Source organism: Chiloscyllium punctatum, chromosome 25, assembly GCF_047496795.1.
Source record: "Chiloscyllium punctatum isolate Juve2018m chromosome 25, sChiPun1.3, whole genome shotgun sequence".
NCBI lineage: Eukaryota > Metazoa > Chordata > Chondrichthyes > Orectolobiformes > Hemiscylliidae > Chiloscyllium > Chiloscyllium punctatum.
The window spans coordinates 55,486,478-55,507,409 of record NC_092763.1 but is presented as its reverse complement, the minus strand read 5'-3'; the positions used below and the strand labels follow the sequence as shown (position 1 = coordinate 55,507,409).

General features: G+C 39.6%; 1 protein-coding gene across 5 annotated transcripts in view; it reads right to left on the bottom strand.

The window, feature by feature from the left end:
• Positions 1-20,932, bottom strand: part of tenm1 (teneurin transmembrane protein 1) — a 2,368,941-nt gene that overhangs the window by 18,165 nt on the left and 2,329,844 nt on the right. For all 5 annotated transcript variants that reach the window (XM_072595290.1, XM_072595294.1, XM_072595295.1 and 2 more), the window contains 3 exons: positions 19,787-20,022; positions 13,699-13,995; positions 3,351-4,959 (listed from right to left, as the gene is read on the bottom strand). In XM_072595290.1, coding sequence (XP_072451391.1) covers positions 3,351-4,959; positions 13,699-13,995; positions 19,787-20,022 — 2,142 coding nt within the window. The remainder of the gene's footprint in view (positions 1-3,350; positions 4,960-13,698; positions 13,996-19,786; positions 20,023-20,932) is intronic.

Here is a 20,932-nt window from a genome sequence, read left to right as displayed (position 1 = left end):
CTCCCCTCCCCTAAGAAAAGTTAATGATAAGCTGACATGCCAACAACAAACCTGCTATTGTGTGCTGCGGGTACACTTTCGCCCCTGACTGTGAGAAATGACACTCTCTGGAGCTGGAGGCTAATCTAATTGAACAGAAGCTCCAGCAGTCCTGGTCGTGCCAAAGCTCCATAGTGGCGATTGTGGGGACTGCAGAAAGGACAACAGAGAAGATCTGATGAATTGCAGAATAAGGTCAGCTCGGGAGCTATGGGCAACCACTCTTTTGGCATCTTGGATGGGATTTAAAAGATGTCCAAATATGAAAGAATGGCGTACTATCTTCTCAGGTTAGTGATGATGTGGGGTAGTGGGAGAACAATCCTCTTTCTTTGTGCCTTTTTAAACACTGCAGAACAAAGGGAGTCTCGCCCTCATTGTCCGTCTGTGGCAACCATTTTATGACACAGGCAATGCACTTGCAATTGGGGTCAATTGTGTTTTTAAGTTCTATTAACCCTTAAATATTTATTTATATTGTTGTTCTGGCTGCTGATTTTGTTGTCACCAACACTGTCTAATATGGGTGTGAGCTCGGGATGGGTGAGAAGGTGTTGTACTGGACTCCTGAACTATATTACATGTTCACCCCTTCGCCAAATCACATCTTGTGAGAGTATGTAATACCTTACCTAGAGTTACATGAAAATATATATCTCAGTCAATATGTTAGGGTTTCTACAGGATTGAAAGTTTGACTTTTTTGAAAATAATTGATGCATTTGCTTGTATTGTGATGCAACGTATTAACCTTTCACCCACCATTTTCTGATTCATGAATTATGTCAAAATGCCTCAATTGGCATATAAACACAGACAGAATACTATTTGTGAAATGGGAGTGATTATTCCAAACCCCAAAATGGCTGCCAAAATGGTACACCATGCAGATGGTGTGCATGCATCACTGACATCCCCCAACCCTCCCCGGCACAGTGGTGTCAGCACCTGTGCACATGCAGACAGCATCCACAATGGCTGCGACAGGATGCTGAGTTGGTGACGAGATTGCTGAGTGGGGGGGAGAGCTGGGAATGTTGGGACTAAGTGGGAATTCCCCTCATTAGTGGAGTAGCTCCCCACCACCTAGGAGTCATTCACTACAGTGCATCATAGCATCAGGCCTAGCTCAATAAATGACTTTTCCAACAGTTATAGCTGTTGGGAAAACATGCCGGCAGTGGAAATGATTGAAACAATTAGACTTTCTAACTTATTAACATTTTCTTCCTGGGATCAAGGGAATTGCTCCTCTGGCCCCAGAAGGACAGTACAAACTTCTTCTGGGTTATCACTCCCTTTCATCTGTCACAGAAGTTTGATGTGACTTTTCCTTCAGCCCCTTCCATCTGACATTATGCTCTCACCCACTGGCCAGGTTTCGCTCCTTGCTGAATTTGGAGCTGGAAACTGTCTGGTAGTTTCTCATTCTTGGACTCATTCTGGTGAGTTCACATTATATACACAGTAATATTGCTCTTATTAGTGAACAATTCTTTGAGTTTTTCATTCTTATGAAATTTCCTATTTCCTTTTCAATTATTCTCAAACTATTTTCATCCTTGGTTTGTCATCAAACCCTTTTACAATCCAAGATCCAATTTTGTTATCTGGGCCAATATGGCACCTATTGTTAAAGTTCACTTGAGAATATATCTTTATAAGAAAGTTCTGGGATTTACATATGATAGAACTGAAACCAACATGCCCATTCTAAAACATGAGAGACTTAACAAACAATTCAGGTCTTTTTCAATAGATAATTGCAGTTACATCACACTGTAAACTTTTGCTATAAATTCTGTGTCTTACGATCTTATACACCACAATCACCTAATGAAGGGGCAGTGTTTCAAAAGCTACTGCTTCCAAATAAATCTGTTGTGCTACAACTTGGTGTTGTGTGATTTTTAACTTTAAAGGTCCAGTTTAACTTATTTTATCCAAATCTATTTTATGGCTGTATAAAATAATTTGGAGCAGAGGCAATTCAGCTTTTTGAAATGATATTTGAAGATTACATATGGTTATCAATGTTCTGAAGGTTAAAATTTCCTACTCTGATCATTTTGGAAAGTCAACTTAAGGACTTCACATCTGACATACTCAAAACTGAGTAAAGACTGCATCTTTTTATTTCACTTCAGTTTTGATTATGGACTGATTTGGGAAAGGGGCTTTAAAAAAATGGTTGTCGAAAGAATTGCTGCAGTTTTAAGAAACAAGTTATTGAAACTTATTGTAAGCAGTCTTTACACAGGTATTTTATTCGAGCTGTGGATAAAACTGTTTGTAGTAGGTGCAACAGCACCAGGGGTTGTACCCAAATGGAGATTTCGTCAGCAACAAGTTATTGATTGATTTGTGGAGTTTTGGCCAGTTGTGGATGTTAAAGGCCATCAGCCTGACAACAACTGTCTGATTAGCTCCTGAGTAACTGAACAGCTTATGGGTTTGAATGATACAGGCAGAGGCCTTTGGACTGCATAATGGACAGGTTTTATGTCTAAAGCCTGAAGAAAGACAGTTTATCTTCTTTAACCAATTGCTATAAGTTGCTGTTTTTAACGAACAAGTTAGACATTTTGTAATTCATGAAGCTGCCAATCTGTGCCTCCTGTGAAGAACTGAGAGAACCTGAAGGGAAAGATCAGAGAACTGGAAGAACTTGGGAAAACAAAAGGAACACTCCTTTGAATCCTGAGGACAGGTGCTATTGAAGTCTCCCCTCTTTTGTTTGTTTCCTCCATCCACTTGCCTGTATATGTTTGTGGACAGAGGGAGAATTTATAAAGGGGTCAGAGTTTTAACTAATAGAGTTATATATAGATAGTTCATAGTTATTTACTTGTGGTTAGAATCTATATATCTGTAATAAATAGTTATTCTTGTTAAGTACAGAAACCCTGTCCATGTTTCGGTTAACCTAAATCTTTCCAAAGATAAATTGGTGACATTGTACTTTGATAACTTTTTAAAAATTGTGACTTCTATGGGAGTTGTGGGCCTTGATTTCCTGTGCACTACCCCAGTGAGGCAAGACAACTGCAAAACCTTAACTGATTTACATATATGTCATTCAGGAATTTAATGGAAATTAACATAAAGTGTGAGGAGAGGCAGTTTAGATCAAGTCAAGAACAGAAGTGTGGCTTTCAGAGAATAGGTTGACAAAGTCCCCCGTTGACCTTGTCAGTCAGAGCATATTTGGCAAGGTGGCAAGAACATGGAACAAAGAACAGTACAGCACAAGACCAGGCCCTTTAGCCCACAAAGAGGTATCAGACTTGTAACTATCTATTATTCCTTACCTGTAGTGAAATGAGTGATGTCCTGAACAGTGCTGATTGGGTTGTTGTTTTTAAATGAATACAGATTAAATGGGAACAGATTGTTGTTCAACTCTTCCCAGAGATTATAATTTGGTGTTGTCCATCGTCCAGACACAACATCATAATCACGACGGCCCAAATGTAAAAGCTTTGTCAGGGGATCATAAAGCCCGCCATGAAAACCGATGATAACTTGAAAATCAGAGTTGGAGTCCTCATAAATATCTCCGTAGGGTGTGTATTGTATCTGCTTAATTAATTGCCCAGTATTACTGAACACAGCTAAGGGAGTCCCTGTGTTATCACAGGTTACGTAAAACTCTTCACCATTGCTGATCTCCATAGCTATGAGATGACCTTGAAGATCGTAGTAGAGAGACGTGATTTCAGAGTTGGTATGGTTATACAAATGAGTGATTCTGGTTGGATGAATCAGATCAGCATAAAAAAACTGTAAGCTCTGCCCAGTGTTTGATTTACTTGCTACACGTCTTCCCAATCCATCATATCGATATAGCATACTCCAACCTGCAACATTATTGTATGCTCTGTTGAGTAGACCATTGGAGTTGTAATCAAATATAGTATCACCCCTCTGGTGGAGGAAACCATCTTCATCCATTTTGTACTCCACTTCTCCGAGCCTGGTAATCCTATCTCGCAGGTCATACCTCAGTGGAGTTAGTTGACCACTATTTTCATAGCTCATCAGGTTAATGTTTCCATTTAAGTCATAGCTGTAGCGCCATTGAGGTTTGTTGTTGATAGAAACAGTTTGCAGTTGTCCATCAGCATCATATTCATATGAGTACTTGGTAAGATTGGTATCAGTCCCCACTCTTATCTCACACACTATCATACGTCCCATGTTGTCATACTGAATAGTCATCCAATATGTAATGGCTCTCAGGATCTCAAATTGGACTTCTCTCACTTGGCCATTGGTATTAAATCGCTTGGTGTGTGTCATAACAGTGGTCGTTATAATCTGGTTTAGATCATAATAGATAACGCTAAACTTCCCAAATTGCTCTGTCCGCCCTGAAACATCATCATGACGATATAGATCAATGGGCAGAGGAGTTTCATTGATCATTGCTTGCATGCTCGTGATTCGAAGGTTATTATAACTGTAGTCAAAGCGAGCATTAACAAGATTGTCATCACTGAACCTGAAGATCTGTCGAGCAATAAGAGGGCCTGTTTGTCGAAAGCGGACTGTACAGGTAAATCCTTCATGTATCAACTGGATGGTTTTAATTACACCAGCTGCTTCATCATAAGTGAAGTTGACCTGAGTGGTATCATAAATAATCTCAGAAAACTTGGACAGTTTAGTGTATTTGTAGACTACCATTCGTCCAGTTCCTAAGTACAATGTTTGAAGTAAGCGCCCATCCTCAGTGTAATCCTGTATAATGGAGGCACTGCGGTCAGGTGGACTGTAGATGTTCCTATAATATCCTACAGAGCAAATGGTTTGTAAAGTATGTCGAACCATACTGGGCATGGTGACCGAGAAAAGTCTGTCAATCTGATCGAAGTCAAAAATGTACCTTCGCTGGCTGTGCAAAAGAAGTGTCACAGACTGTTGAAAAATAAAACTAACAGTTATTTAATGGAAATTTCAGATATTCAAAACCAAACAAACCTTGAGACATTTTCGAAGAAGTAAAACAATACTTTTGGTGGAGTTAACCACAAATATGGTGCTATTGTGAACCAGAAATAAGCAATGGGAAACTGCATGATTTCCGACACATGGCTTTGACATCACCTGAGTTGCAAATTGTGTGAAATCAGAAACCAATGAAATTCTATGGAATTCCTGAATACATTGGACACAGATTGTAATGAATTTAATTGTTTTCATAGCTATAAGTGTGGGCAAATAACTGTATTTAAGACACATGAGTAGAGTTTGAGCTGGGCATCAGAATTCAAGTTTCATCTGGAATGTAAATGGAATTAATTCTCCCTCCACCTCAGGTTGACACTGTACTCTCTATTTGCTCCAATGAAATTCAGCAGAAGCATGTAGAGCAAAAATGTACTTTTTGGTCTTTCCAGACTCGACAACAAGCTTGGCAATTTCATATCATAACATTTACCATCATTTCTTTTGGATAGGACCAAATGGTGATCATTTAACTATTCTGAATTTACACTTCCTCAAATTCAGTTTTTTTTGATTATCTACTTGCCCATAACTATCCCGTTTTACCTTGCACTATTCTCTTTTTTTTTGTTTATTTAAGTTCCCCTGCTTTCCATCCTACCATAACCATTCCCTTTTCTTCCTACCCTTCCCTTCTTTTCACTGCTCCTTTGCTTTCTTAAAACATGCTCCATCTTTGACCTCCCAGTTCTGATGATGACAGATCATTGGCTTGAAACATTAATTTTGTCTCCCTCCAGATGCAGCCTGATTTGTTGAATAATTTTTGGTATTTTCTGATTTTATTTCAGATTTCCAGCATTTGCAATACGTTACATTTGTTTTATACCTCCAAAAAGTAACACTGCAAAAACAGATAAATGCAGAGTTATCTTTCATCAGAATTGGAAGAGGTTACTGAGGTTGCATAAGCAGAACCAGAGTGAATTGTTTGATGGTGAGGACACAGTGACTAAATAGCAGAAATAATAGAGTGTAAGTCAAAAGAAGTTGATAATTAGATAAGAAGCACAAAAATAACCCTGGATTTTGACACCACCTTTCTTTGTCAAAGGATGTGCCAAAGTGTTTTAGAGTCCACATAGTATTTCTGGACTGCTTCTTGTTGAAACACAGGAACACAACAGCTAATTTATGCACAGAAAACTTGCACAGATTTCAATGTGAGATTTCCAAGACAATTTATTTCTGTGATGTAACTATCCTATCCACAAGATACCAAATCGAACAGTACAATGTTCATATAATACTGCACTATAATGTTTGCCTTGATTTTTGCACTCAAGGATTTGGACTTGGACTCACTACATTATAACTGAATATATCCTGCCAACCGAGTCATGGCTGACAGAAAGGGACAACAGAAACAACTGGAGGAATGAATGGAAAATCGGACAGTTTTTGTCAGCTAAGGATATTAAGAAATATGGAGCCAAGGCAGAGGTTGTAATTAAGATACAGAAGAGACATGATCTAATTGGATGGTGAAACAGACCCATGGGCTAAATGGCATCCTCCTGTTTGTGTGTTCCTCTAATACAAGTGAACAGCATTTATAAAAGAACGAAGAGAAGGTGGAAGAGAAAAATTATGCATCCACAAATGATAAAAGGGCGGCACAGTGGCTCAGTGGTTAGTACTGCTGCCTCACAGCACTAGGGTCCCAGGTTCAATTCCAGCCTTGGGTTACTGTGCAGAGTTTGCACATTCTCCCCGTGTTCTGTGTGGGTTTCGTCTAGGTGCTCTGGTGTCCTCCCACAGTCCAAAGATGTGCAGGTCAGGTGAATTGGCCGTGCTAAATTGCCCATAGTGTTAGATGCATTAGTCAGAGGGGGATGGGTTACTCTTCAGACTTGCTGGGCCGAAGGGCCTGTTTCCACATTGTAGGGTATCTAATTAATCTAAAATAAAAGCAACAAGATAAATTGTAAAGTGTTTAATTGTGGGTGGATGTTAAATGGCAAGCAACAAGAAACATTTTCTTGGCTAGCAGAGGGTACAGGAATAGAATGGGAGAACGCTGTACAGAAATACAGGATCCTCACCAACTTATAGCCTCACCTTTTCTATTTCATCGACTTTGGAACAACAGAAACTGCTTTTCTAGCACTTAATGTCACATCAAGTGTCATCTAGCCATTAGCATCCACTTCAAGGTGACCAGGGTTGTTGGGAGGCAGCAGTATGTAAGCTGGGCTATAGGTGTTGAGGGAAAGGGTGTGGAGAGAACAAGTGAGAGGGTGGGGGTTGGGGATGGAATCTGCATTGCCTGGGGTGGAGGTAGAATGCAGGAAGTTTGAATGGAATGAAGAGTGTGGGGTTGGGGGGGGGTGGGATTTGGTGGTGAGCATTTGGGATGGTCAGCTTTGCCAGCGAATGGACTAAACACAGATCTGTGACGGGAGTGATGGTGATTAGTGCTTGAGCTATGGCTGAGTGTGACAAGTGTTGGAAGTCACAGGGACAATGAGCTAAGCTGAGGGTGGCAAAGGGTGCTGGAATGCTTTGTTATGATCTAAAGGGATATGTTCCTGAACAGGCTTTACTTCTGCTAACAATAGCTCAAAATAAATATGGTAAAAATGTGTATAACTAGCAGGCAAACAACCAATCTTACGCACTGGCAGACTTCAGAGGACCATTAGCAAGGGTTAAAAATGTGGTGCTGGAAAAGCCCAGCAGGTCGGGCAGCATGAGAGGAGCAGGAGAATTGACATTTCAAGCATAGGCCCTTCATCAGGAAAGGGTTTCCCAGTGCAGTTTAGTGTTTACATTGGTTCCCCAGAAGTTCTGATCAATTATGCATCTCAACACCAAGAAACCACTTAGTGTTTGTTTTTTCTGGGACAGGAAATCTGGACCATAATGTCTAAGGTGCGGTGCCCAGAACTTCAGATGTGGTCTAACCAGAACTTTATTTAACAGTAGCAGAACATCCTCTTCATTATAATCTAGCTCAAAGGCTCACTGAAATTTCATTAACCCTCCATAATGACACTGTAGCTGACTTCTTTAGTTTACAGATCTATTTACATGCATCCCTAAATTGCCTGGATCTACTCTGTTCCTCGATTTTCATAATTTAAAAAAAAACACATAAATCCTTTTCTCATCCAAAATCGATGACCTCGCATTTATCTGTGCACTGAATTTCACTTACTTTGCCTATCAATGGTTCTTTTTAATTCTTTGTTCCCACTAGCACTGCTTATTGTATCACCAAACTTGGAGTCATTGACAAACTTGGATCTCTGTCTCTCCATCACATTACTGAACAGAAGAAGCTCCATCACTAATTGCCTGGTGCAAGACACTTTCCAACAATTTGAACACAATCTTATTACTTCTACTTTCTGTCTTTAATTGAGTAACTAATCACCCAACTAGGTCTTTGATTTCAGGTTAACTGTGGGTTTAGTAAAGAGTACACATCTGAAACATGACGTTCCCTGTTCTACTTCCAGAGTGCTACTTCACCTGCTGAATTTTTTAAGCATTTACTGTTTGATAAGGTTGCAATTGATACAGGCTCCATATCTCAGGAAGGATGTGTTAGCATTGGTCAGGGTCCAGAGGAGGTTTACAAGAATGATCCCAGGGATAAAGGGCTTATCATGTGAGGAGGGGTTGAGGACTCTAAGTCTGCACTCAATGGAGTTCAGAAGGATGAGGGAGTATCTCAAGGAAATTTACAGAATATAGAGAGGGCTCCATAGAGTGGATGTGGAGACGATGTTTCCATTAGTAGGAGAGACCAGGACCCGAGGATATCATCACCTGAGGAGCCTCAGCTAAAGGGATAACCCAAAGAACTGGGGTGAGGAGGAATTTCTTCAGCAAGAAAATGGTTAATCTGTAGAACTCATAGCTGCAGAAAGCTGCAGAGGCTATGTCGTTTAAATAGAGTTAGATAGGTTCTTGATGAGTAGGAGGATCAAGGATTATGGGGTGAAGGCATGAGGATGGGGTTGAGAAGCATATCAGCCATGATTGAATGGTTGAGCACACTCGATGGACTTAATGGTCTAATTATGCTCCTATATCTTATGGTCTTCTGAGGAAACAGTCAGGTATCCTGCATGCAGATTTTAGGACACGCAAATCTTTAATCCACTAGAAGGTGTTTCATGACAGCGACCAATTTGCTCTCTGATTTTCTCCCTCTCTTTTTCTGATAAAAACATATTACTCATGTCTAGTGCTTTCCCTACTGCTTTAATTGTGTCCGGTAATTTATCTGCTCTATTTCACGTTTGAACTGGGGTCTACTTCATAAGCTATCTTTGACGTTCAATAAAAGTGATTGAGTAGAACAGGTCCTTTAAAATGTTGAAACTGCACATGTCATGTGAATGTACTAATGGAGAAACCATAAAACAGGGCCTTGAGTGATTAATTTGGAAGGCAGGCATGGTAAAATGATAAAGTGATGGTGGTGCAAAGTAGAAGTAAGTGTAAATTGTGAAGATGAATGATCTTATGAGACAAGAAATAAAAGTAAAATTTGGGCCTAGAGGAAATATAAAGCTTACAGCAGAGGAGGAGGACAGCTTGGAAGAGCTGGCAAAGGGAAGGGTCCTGTGGAGTAGGAATATGGTGGAAGAAAGGCAAATAGACCCAGGGGTATGGACCTACTGCCAACTCACTCTGCTTGTCCTTTGTCTTTTCAGCTATTGATACTTGCTGTGCAATTCTAGTGATTAATATTTCTCTTTCAGGTTTTCAGTGCTCAGACGTTTTTCTTTGGTCTTTATTACCTTACTCTGTTAAGCTGAATTGAGGTGTATTTGAAAATATAAATCAATCATTTCAATAGTATGAAAGTTTGCTTGTATTGTTGTATGTGTAGATTGGTGTATATGTACATTAGGTAGAATTAAAAATTCATGCATGTTATCTTTAATAAAAATTATACATATGCATTACATTCAGTAAAATGAAATCTATTTTAATTAGCCAAATTTGCATTAACAAATTTTAATGAGAAAATGAATACATTATCTGTATTATAAAGTGCCAACTTAATTTTTTTGAATTACTAGGAGTATAATTTTTAATTAACTTAAGTTACCCATGCATTTTAGTATAATTATTGTGTAAGTTCTTTCAGCATGATGAATATAACCTCCAGATCTTTGTGCATTTTTTCAATTGTGCTGAGAAAATGATACAAACGACCATGTATCACAATGCTCTGAACAATGCGTTATCTGTGTCAGAACTCTTTAAGCCAACAAATGCTACAATACTTTTCTTGATGGTTTCACAAGAAAATGCAACTCTCATTGTGGAGCTGAGACAGCAACAATAAAATAAAGCCTGTGAGTCAGTGCTGTTTTGTTGTTTAATTGACTTTTAAACTGGGATAGCTGGGTGTCACTTTTAACTTCTATTTTAATGACATTTGGCCTGCGTATATCTGGAAAAATTGAAGAGGCAAACTCAGTCAAGGGTGGTCATTGTACAGTCGCTTTGTTTTTCAAAACTGTGGAGGCATAAATTTCATCCCTGCCTGCACCGGTTTGGTGGGTGACCTATGCTACAGCTACCTCCAGCAAGGTACACATATACCCTTTTGACCAGGATTCTCTGCCCAACTGCTAGCAGAAGTCTGTGAGTTGATGCAGCCAAATTGACTACTATCTCACCAGGATACATAATTTGGAGCACACTGGCCCAGAAAAATGAAATACCTCCTCACAGTTATTCGGCTGCAAGAGGGGCCTAGCACAAGCATCAATTAAAAGATCACCCGTGGCATGGTGGCTCCATGGTTAGCACTGCTACCTCACAGTGCCAGGGACCTGGGTTGGATTGCCCGTATGTGTGGAGTTTGCACATTCTCCCCGTGCCTGCATGGATTTCTCCGGATGGTCTGGTTTCCTCTCTCAGTCCAAAAATGTACAAGTTAAGTGGATTGGCCAGGCTAAATTGCCCATAATTCCCACGGATGTGCAGGCTAGATGGATTAGCTGTGGGAGATGCAGGGTTACAGGAATAGGGTAAATGGGTGAGGCGGTCTTCAGATGGTTGGTGTGGACTTGATGGGCCGAATGGCCTGCTTTCACACAAAAGGGACTCATAGAACATAGAACATAGAACAATACAGCACAGACCAGGCTCTTTGATCCTTGATGTTGCACCGACCTATGAATTATTCTAAGCCCATCACCCTACACCCTCCAATGCTTCCATATCCTTCCTGTAATGTGGCGACCAGAATTGCAGACAATACTCCAAGTGAGGCAGCACTAGCATTTTGTACAGTTGCAGCATGACATCACAGGTCCGGAATTCAATCCCTCTACCAATAAAACCTAACACACTTCTTAACAGCACCATCAACCGTGCTGGCAACTTTCAGGGATCTATGTACGTGGACACCAAGATCCCTCTGTACATTCACACTGCCAAGAATCTTTCCATTGACCCAGTATTCTGCCTTGCTGTTATTCTTCCCAAAATGAATCACCTTACATTTATCTGCATTGAACTCCATTTGCCACCTTTCAGCCCAGTTCTGCAGATTATCCAAGTCTCCCTGCAACCTGCAACATTCTTTCACACTAGCCACCACTCCACTGATTTTAGTATCATCTGCAAACTTACTAACCCATCCACTAATGACTGCATCCAAGTCGTTAATAAAAATGACAAACAGCAATGGTCCCAAAACAGATCCTTGTGGTACACCATTAGTAACTGGACTCCAGGCTGAATATTTTCCATCAAACACCACTCATTGCCTTCTTACAGAAAGCCAGTTTCTAATCCAAACTGCTAAATCACCTTCAATCCCATGCCTCCACATTTTCTCCAGTAGCCTCCCATGTGGAACCTTATCAAAGGCTTTGCTGAAGTCCGTGTGCACCACGCCAACTGCCCTAACCTCATCCACATGCTTCGTCACCTTTTCAAAAAAATCAATGAGGTTTGTAAGGCACGACCTGCTCCTGACGAATCCATTTTGACTATTTCCAGTCAAGTAGATGATTACAAAACCTATCTCTTATAATCCTTTCCAAAACTTTTCCAACAACAGACATAAGGCTCACTGGTCTATAACTCCCTGGGTTATCTCTACTGTCTTTCTTGAACAAAGACACAACATTTGCAATCCGCCAGACTTCTGGTACTAAACCTGTAGACAATTACAGCTCAAAGACCAAGGCCAAAGGCTCAGCCATCTACTTCCTAGCTACCCACAGAATTCTCGGAAAAATCCTAGGGGACTTACCTACTTTCACACCTTCTAGAATTGATAACACCACCTCCTTACTAACCTCAAACCTTTCAAGTCTAATAGCCTGATAGGGCTAATAACACAAAAGGGACTCTATGATACTTCTTTGATAGCAGGCAGCCAAGTTGTACCAAAAGCACTTTTTAAGAACTCCTGCTTTTGCAAGGTGAATGCAGGAACTCCAGAGAGCCTGTAGTAACTTATAGTTTTGCTAGGGACTGTTGCTGCATCCTCACATTAAGAATGAGGATTAAAAACTGAGTTCAGACATCACTTGATTCCTGACCCTTCCCATTTCTAACTTTCCAGTGTTTGTTGACGGCACTCCACATGGTTGAAGCTCTTTGGGGGATATGAATGAGCCTTAGGTTATAACAACAGTGTCTGGTGATGACACAAAGTGGGAAGGGATGGCCTGAGGCCACACTGTCGAAGGACTAACTTGACAGGCTTCTGGAGGCATAGCTCAAGGGAGATACTAATCCTGATACCAATCTCTACAATACATCAAAGAATTACCAGCTTTTAGCTTTACAAACAACTGGTCACAATTACTATTGGGATGCTTATGAGTGATGGTTTCAATAGTTTTCAAAAGACCTTAACTGTGAAAGATGTACATAGAATTGTGTCCAGTTTTAGATGTGATCCTTACCTTTGGTTCAAGTAATTTTATTTTCACGAATGATTGAGTCTAATAATTAAAGTTGAAAAATTTAATTTTGAAATTTGTCCTTTAAATTTGAGATAAAGCAATTAGATTTGAAAACCAGAGTCAATTTTTGTTTCACATGTTATGATTTATTTTTTTGATATAATTGCATGTTGAAGTTTGAATGTAAGGCAAAATGTGCTTAATGAGTTATTATGCAAAGTACAAAGCGTTATTTTTACATGCCGGGTGTGTTAAGTGATCGAGTTGAACTGCAGAAAGTAGCACATGATATTGTGTCACACATTTTGCAACTAACAAATAGGCTTCCTGTCAGTTGAACACAGAACAGGAATTGAACATATGAGCAAAGCTGTGGTTTAACCATCAAGCTAGGTGGAAGTGGAATACAGGTGAAAGTCTTGGACAATGAAATGCTAAATTAGTAATGACAATGGAAATAAGCCTCACCGTTACAGTACTGGAAGCATTCATAATATTCCAATTGCCTGCTATGCTGTGGACACTCTGCATATGTAACCAGGTTGTACAGTGCAACTGTAGCTGAATTATCAATTTCTTTCCCCAAGGTGCAAAATCAAAATCAGTTCCTTTTTGATTACTTTCTTAACTATTTAATATAGCTTAACAATCTTAGTTCACTGATTTTGCTAAATGCATTGATGTCCAGAATTTTCTTAGACTGAATGCTAGGAAGTGACTTTTGCTATAAAAAAGTCCAGAAAGTTCTTACCTTTTCTGAGTAAGTGTAACTCCATATTTTCCCATCTGCCAGTACTCTGGATATGATCTTGCCACTTTGATCATATTCCATTCGTTCAACCCAAGTTCCCCGCTGAATGCCTGTCAGCAGCCCCACTGGGGAATAGGTGACATTGACCTCATTGAACTTGTTACTGGGTGCCCAAAGAATTGGGCGTCCAGATTGGTCATACTGAATTTTGAGAGTAAACTTTCGATGGTCATCATAGATCTTTCCAATTCTGGTGCGACGGTCAAAGTCTATGGACAGCAGGTTTCTGTTATGAGCCTAATGATAAACCAAATCTGAATCAGCATCACCAACAACAAGTTTATTGCCTTGAACTTTTAAAATAAAATTCCAATTAAACTCTGACCATAACAAATTTCATCATCTTTCATTAAGAAAGATCATTTTCAAAAATATTTTCTTCTGATTACAATTTATAATTAAATTGTAATTTCTTTTCTGTAGTGTTTTCCATGAAGAACTTGCGAATCTTAGCAATGATGAGATTAGAATTCTAACATTCCAAGAATCAACTTACATGAACGTAATGTCTTTAAGACAATCAACTGTCACAAAACTTCAGAGGTTGACTTAAATTATAAAAAAGGTTGCCCAAGGATAATTGTAGATTTTATACTTATGTTTGAAAATGGCATTTTGAACTCTGCTCCCATATGATCAGGTGGTACGGTGGCTCAGTGGTTAACACTGCTGCCTCACAGCACCAGGGACCTGGGTTTGATTCCCATGTTAGGCACCGGTCTGGGTGAGTCACTCTTTGGAGAGTCAGTGTGGACTGGTTGGACCAAAGGGTCTGTTTCCATACTGGAGAGAATCTAATCTAATAATGTGATATTCATTCATTTAAAGAAAAAATTAAAATCACTGCGGGCTTCGTAAAACCAATGGAAGGAATAAAAAGGAAAGAAAGAATTGTGTTTGTACATTGCCTTTCACAACCTTAGGACGTCCCAAAAATGCTTTACAATTAGGTAATAAAGTACTTTTGAGAGGTAGTCACTGTTGTAATATATAACTATTTTGCCTCAGGCATGATAGTCTAATGTATCATTTGAATTGCTGAATTTGAATGTTACTAATTCTTGATCTCGGTAACTACTTTTCTCAAGATCTATAATCTTGCGGGAATTCATTTTGTTTTGATATATGAATCATATTATAAAGCAGAAAGAGGCATAAGTAGCAAAAAGCACAATAAATCATTTCATTGGTTATTCTTAACATTTTTTTTCATGTATCCCATGTATTTCAATGCAAATTTGCAGAATTTAACTGACTTATGGGATATATTGAATTTATTTAATATTTCTTTCATAAAATAAAATGACTATCCTCAAGACAAAAAATGAAATGCAGAATGTTGTGTTAATGTTTGGAAAAGAAGTGTCAAATTTGTATTCCAAAATGACGTGGCACAGTGGATCAATGGTTAGCTGCTATCTCACAGTGCTAGGGACCTGGGTTTGATTCCAGCTTCAGGTGACTGCATAGCATTTGCACACTCTCCCCATGTCTGCATGGATTCCACCGGGTGCTCTCAGTTCCTCCCACAGTCCAAAGATGTGCAGGTTAGGTAGACTGGCCATGCTAAGTTGCCCTGTAGTATCCAGAGATGTGCTGGGTAGATTAACCGTGGTGAATATAAGATGTTAGGCTGGGTCTGTGTGGGATGCTCTTTGAAGGGTTGGTATGAACATAATGGGCCAAATGGCCTCTTTCTGCACTGGAGGGATTCTATGATTCAAAAGCAGGACCTACTTTTCCACATACTTCACTCTCTATTTGTATCTTTCTGCAGATTTTTTTTGTTTATTTAATCTTGCCTCACATAAAATAATTCTACAAGCTTTTAAATATGTTATTGAACTTTTGAGGCTTACAGCACAGAGGGTTTTGTTAATCAGTTTAGTATTCTGTGCTAGCTTAATCTGAGAGCAATTCAAAACTAATTCAGCTATCTTGCTTTCACCTTAGAACTCTGTATCATTTTCTGCTGCAAATGTTTATCCAAGTTCTCTTTGAAAAGTATCTGTCTCAATCGTTGCTTGTGGCAAACCATTTCCTGCTCCAACAATCATGTGTATAACAACATTTCTCTGAACCTCTCTTCTCACTTTTGGTAATAATTATAGGTTTTGAAGGGGTTATTACTGATCTCCAACTTGAGGAAATAATCTTTCTTCAACTACAAAAAAACTTCAGTAAATCTCCCCAGCTTTCGAATGTTACATTTAAACATTTCTAATTTCTTAAATCTCTACATAGCTGGTTTAATCCTGGTGAATCCACTTTATGCACCTTATACCTTTAATGTTCTTTCTATAAGAAGGTGCACACAAGATTCGCACTGTGGTTAAGCAAATGTTTGCATTACTTATCCAATCTTGTATTCTATGACCCAGTTATAAAAAGAATTAAATGTTGTGACATTTCCTTTATGTTTTTTGGCTGTTTAATGCCACACTTGCAGAGAATTTAAATTCTTAGGTCTGTCCGTTCAACGTCTTTCAGCCTGTCTGTAATCTTCCCTAACTACATAATAAAATGTACATTAAATTGCATCTGGTATCTGCATCCCCAAATCAATCTATGTTTTCATGAAGTGTAACTGTCCTACTTGATGCATTCCATTGTCTTGCCAATAAGTCTTGAAATGTTCCTGCTTATGCCCAAGTTCAAATATCAAAATTGCCAATAAAAATGAATTCAGCACTGGCAACATCATACATCACTTGCACTCTTTATCCAATTTGAACTTTGGTTATTTATCTAAGTCTTTATCTTATGTTTCTCAACCATCTTTTTATTCATGTTGTTATGTACATTTGCATGAATATTTCTAACAAGCCTCTTGTGAGAGGTCCATTGCATGCCTTCAGAAGATCTACATACACTAGATTACTTTTTTGTATCCAATTGACTGCTTTTTCAAAAGGTCTGTTAAATTTGCCAAACTAGCCAGTTGTGCACTCATCCTTTTTCAATATATTTGCATTGTCTATTTTCTTGTCTCATAACATTAATAGCATATTCCAGGAGGATGAAAATTGGACACATAGATCCTTTTTATCGGTTATGGCATGTGGGCATCACTGCCAAGCCTGGCATTTATTATTCCTCTTTAATAGCCCTTAAGAAGCTAGTAGATGTGAGTTGTCTTCTCGAACTACTACAGTCCATCTGGTTTATGTGCACTCACAGTACTATTTGACTTTCAGGATTTTGATCCATTGACAATAAAGGAATGGTGATATATTTCCATATCTGCTTAGGGTGTTTGCATTGGTGGAGGTCATGTTTGGAATCTGCTGTCAAAAGATACTTAGTTGCAGAGTGCAGCTTTTAGATGGTAGATACTAATGCATGGTAAGGCAATGGTAGTGGTGGAGGCATTATCCATCAGCAGGATGCAGAGTCTGCTATCTCCTCTACTTTCAAAAGCTTGAGTACACACTAACAGAACCAAACATATTTGTTTTGAATTCAGTAAATTCCTTTGTTTAATTATCTCTAACTATTGCTCTGCATAACCTTTGAAAAAAATTGATGTGGTTTATTGGTACAGTGTCTCCTCCAAACCTTAATCTTCAAACGAAGTCTCTCTTCATCATTGATCAGCCCAACCCTTCATAAACCTACTATTTTAATAGTTATGATTAGATTAGATTACTTACAATGTGGAAACAGGCCTTTCAGCCCAACAAGTCCACACCGACCCTCCGAAGAGCAACCCACCCAGACCCATTCCCCTACATTTACCCCTTCACCTAATACTACGGGCAATTTAGCCATGGCCAATTCATCTAACCTGCACATCTTTGGACTGTGGGAGGAAACCGGAGCACCTGGAGGAAACCCACACAGACACGGGGAGAATATGCAATCTCCACACAGAGTTGCCCGAGGCGGGAATTTAACCTGGGTCTGTAGTGCTGTAAGGTAGCAGTGCTAACCACAGGCTCTAGGATGCTGGTAGGTGAGGACCTGGAAACAATCATTATTATGGAAGAGGAGGTATTGGGCAAGCAGATGGAGCTAAGGATAGACAAGTCTCCTGGCCGTGATGATTCAACCCAGGATACTAAAAGAGATGGCGGAATAGCAAATGCACCAGTAGTAATTTTCCAAAATTCGCTGGACTCTGCGGTAGTCCTAGCAGATTGGAAAACACCAAGTGTGACGACACTGTTTAAAAAGAGAGGTCGACAAAAGATGGGGAACTATTGACCGGTTAGCTTAATCTCTGTAATGGGGAAGATTCTTGAGTCTATTATCAAGGAAGAAATATCAAGGCATCTTGATAGGAATTTTGCCGTTAGGCAGACGCAGCATGGATTCTGGATTAGTGGTGCTGGAAGAGCACAGCAGTTCAGGCAGCATCCAAGTAGCTTCGAAATCGACGTTTCGGGCAAAAGCCCTTCATCAGGAATGGGTTCATGCTTAACAAATCTTTTAGAATGCTATGAAGACATTACGAGTAAGGTGGACAATGGAGTAAGATGTGGTATATCTAGATTTCGAAAAGGTGCTGCAGAAGAGCTGCTGCATAAGATAAAGATGCATGGCATTATGGGTAAAGTATTAGCATGGATAGAGGATTGGTTTATTAATGGGAAGCAGAGTGCGGATAAATGAGTGCTATTCTAGCTGGCAATCAGTGACTAGTGGTGTGCCTCAGGGATCAGCACTGGGACTGCAATTATTCACAATTTATACAGATAATTTGGAATTGGGCACCACGTGTAGTGTGCCAAAGTTTGCAGATGACACTAAGCAAAGTGTGCAGAGGATTGTGAAACGTTGCGGAGGAACACAGATACTTTGAGTGAATGGGCAAAGGTCTGGCAGACAAAATACAATGTTAATAAATGTGAAGTCATCCATTTCAGTAGGATTATTACTTGAATGGTAAAAAGTTGCAGCATGCTGCTGTGCAGAGGGACCTGTGCAGAATTACGGAAGGTTGGTCCGTGGGTACAATAAGTAAGTAGGAAGGTAAAAGGAATATTGTCATTCATTGCTGAAGGGATTGATTTTAAAAACAGGGAGGTTATGTTGCAGCTGTACAAGATGATGGTGAGGCCACACACCTGGAGTACTGCATGCAGTTTTGGTTCCCTTACTTGAGAAGGATGTACTGACACTAGAAGGGATGCAGAGGAGGTTCACTAGGTTGCTTCTGGAGTTGAGAGGGTCAACTTATGAGGAGAGACCGAATTGACTACGATTATATTCATTTGAATACAGAAGATGAGGGGGCATCTTATAGAAACATATAAAATTATGAAGGGAATACATAAGATAGAAATAGAGAGGATGTTTCCACTGGCAGGTGAAACTAGGACAAGAGGGCATAGCCTCAAGATTAGAGGGAGCAGATTTCGGACTGAATTGAGAAGGAACTTCTTCACCCAGAGGGTTGTAAATCTATTGAACTCCTTGCCCAGTGAAGTATTTGATGCTACTTCAGTAAGCATTTTTAAAGCTAAGATAGATTTATTTTTAACAATAAAGGAATTAAAGGATACAGTGAGAGCATGGGTAAATGGAGCTGAGTCCACAAAAAGATCAGGCATGATCTTATTGAATGGCGGAGCAGGCTCAAAGGGTCAGACAGCCTACTCCTACTCCTAGTTCTTATCTTCTTGTGTTCTAATGATGCAAATGGAGATGTAGCATCCATTTTTATGGGGTGGAGATTCTTGTTATAAATGTCTATGCACTTATTTTATTGAATTCACTGGTGTCAGTTGCTTTCATAAATATTTCCCTTTTATGTGAATTGAATCAGATTACCTTATCCTTGCAGTATGACAATGTAATCCAAGACTATCATAATAATATTCAGCATCATCTAAACTGGATATTTGTGTTTTTGCAAGTGTCCTTCAACCAGAACTGAAAAGCGCTGAGTGTTCTCTATATATGATCTATTGCATGATGATTTATCAATGTCTTTTGTTTTGTCATGAAAATATTTTGCAGTTATCATAATATCTTCATAATTATGACTTGCTTTCTGGAAATAAACTTTCTTTCTTGTACTAACCCGAAATCTCCTTCCAAAGACAGCAAGATTGCCTTTGCTCTGCTCCTTCCTCTGTCTCCACTCCACTATGTTTGGATTGTGTTCAGTCGGCAATGAGATGTTACGTTTTCCCATAGTTGGATTTGCAGCTCCAGCCAAGAGGTGAGGTTCTGTCTGTAAAGTCAATTCCATCCCGCTGGCAAAAGTGACTTGCAAAGAGCCATCAGAGCCAACCCGGTAGGTATTTTGAATGTGCTCTGGAAAAAAAAATGCCTCTAATAATTAATAATTAAGTTTATACTTCATTAAAGTTGTCTTGCTGAATCTTATCTAAGGGATGCAATCTTTAGGTCCATGACATGGTGGGCTCAGTAGCAGGAATGGAGATTAATTAGCCAGGGTAATTAATCAGAATCCTGGCACCTTCCAGTTCCCTCTAAAATGAGGGTCTGGATGAAAAGGCTTAAACTCGACATACCCAACCATTTTTCAATTGATGCCTCTTTAATGGTTAATCAATAACCATTTAAGGGCCAATTCCCACTTGGGCTGCAATTACCTCAGCTTCAAATTGAGCAAAAACACATCAGCCCCCCAAGTTGAAAACACATGCAGGCTGCCTGTCAGTTGGAGGATGTCACTCAGTCTGCACTAATTGGCCTAAAAGTAGTTATCTGTCCCCTTGGACCTTGTGGTCTCTGTTGTCCTCCTGTTAGAAGCCATGGCTTTCTCAGTGGTATTGCCAAATCCAAGAGCTGCCAGGCTCCAATTGGTTATCAGCTGTCATAGGTAAGGATTTCTGCCCTGAGAGATTTGATTTCAGAGAAAGGTGAGCTGCTGTCATGCAAACTGCTTGATTGGAAGAAGAAATGATGACCTTGCACTGAATTAGGTGTCCTACCATCTTTTGAGCAAGCAACCATAAGATTATAAGTCAGAGAAGCTTCCTGTTGCCTGCCACTTCAACACAGGAAGTCCATATCTCTATCTCAGATTTGCGGCAGTGCTCCAGAAATGCTTAATGGAAAACAGCACCTCATTTTTCACTTGGGAACTCTGCAGCTTTCTAGACTCAATATTGAATTCAGCAATTTTAGGGCTTGAGCACCTTCTCTAATATCCTTACTCCAAACTGCACCCACTGGGCTTTCATTTACATAGGCTGCT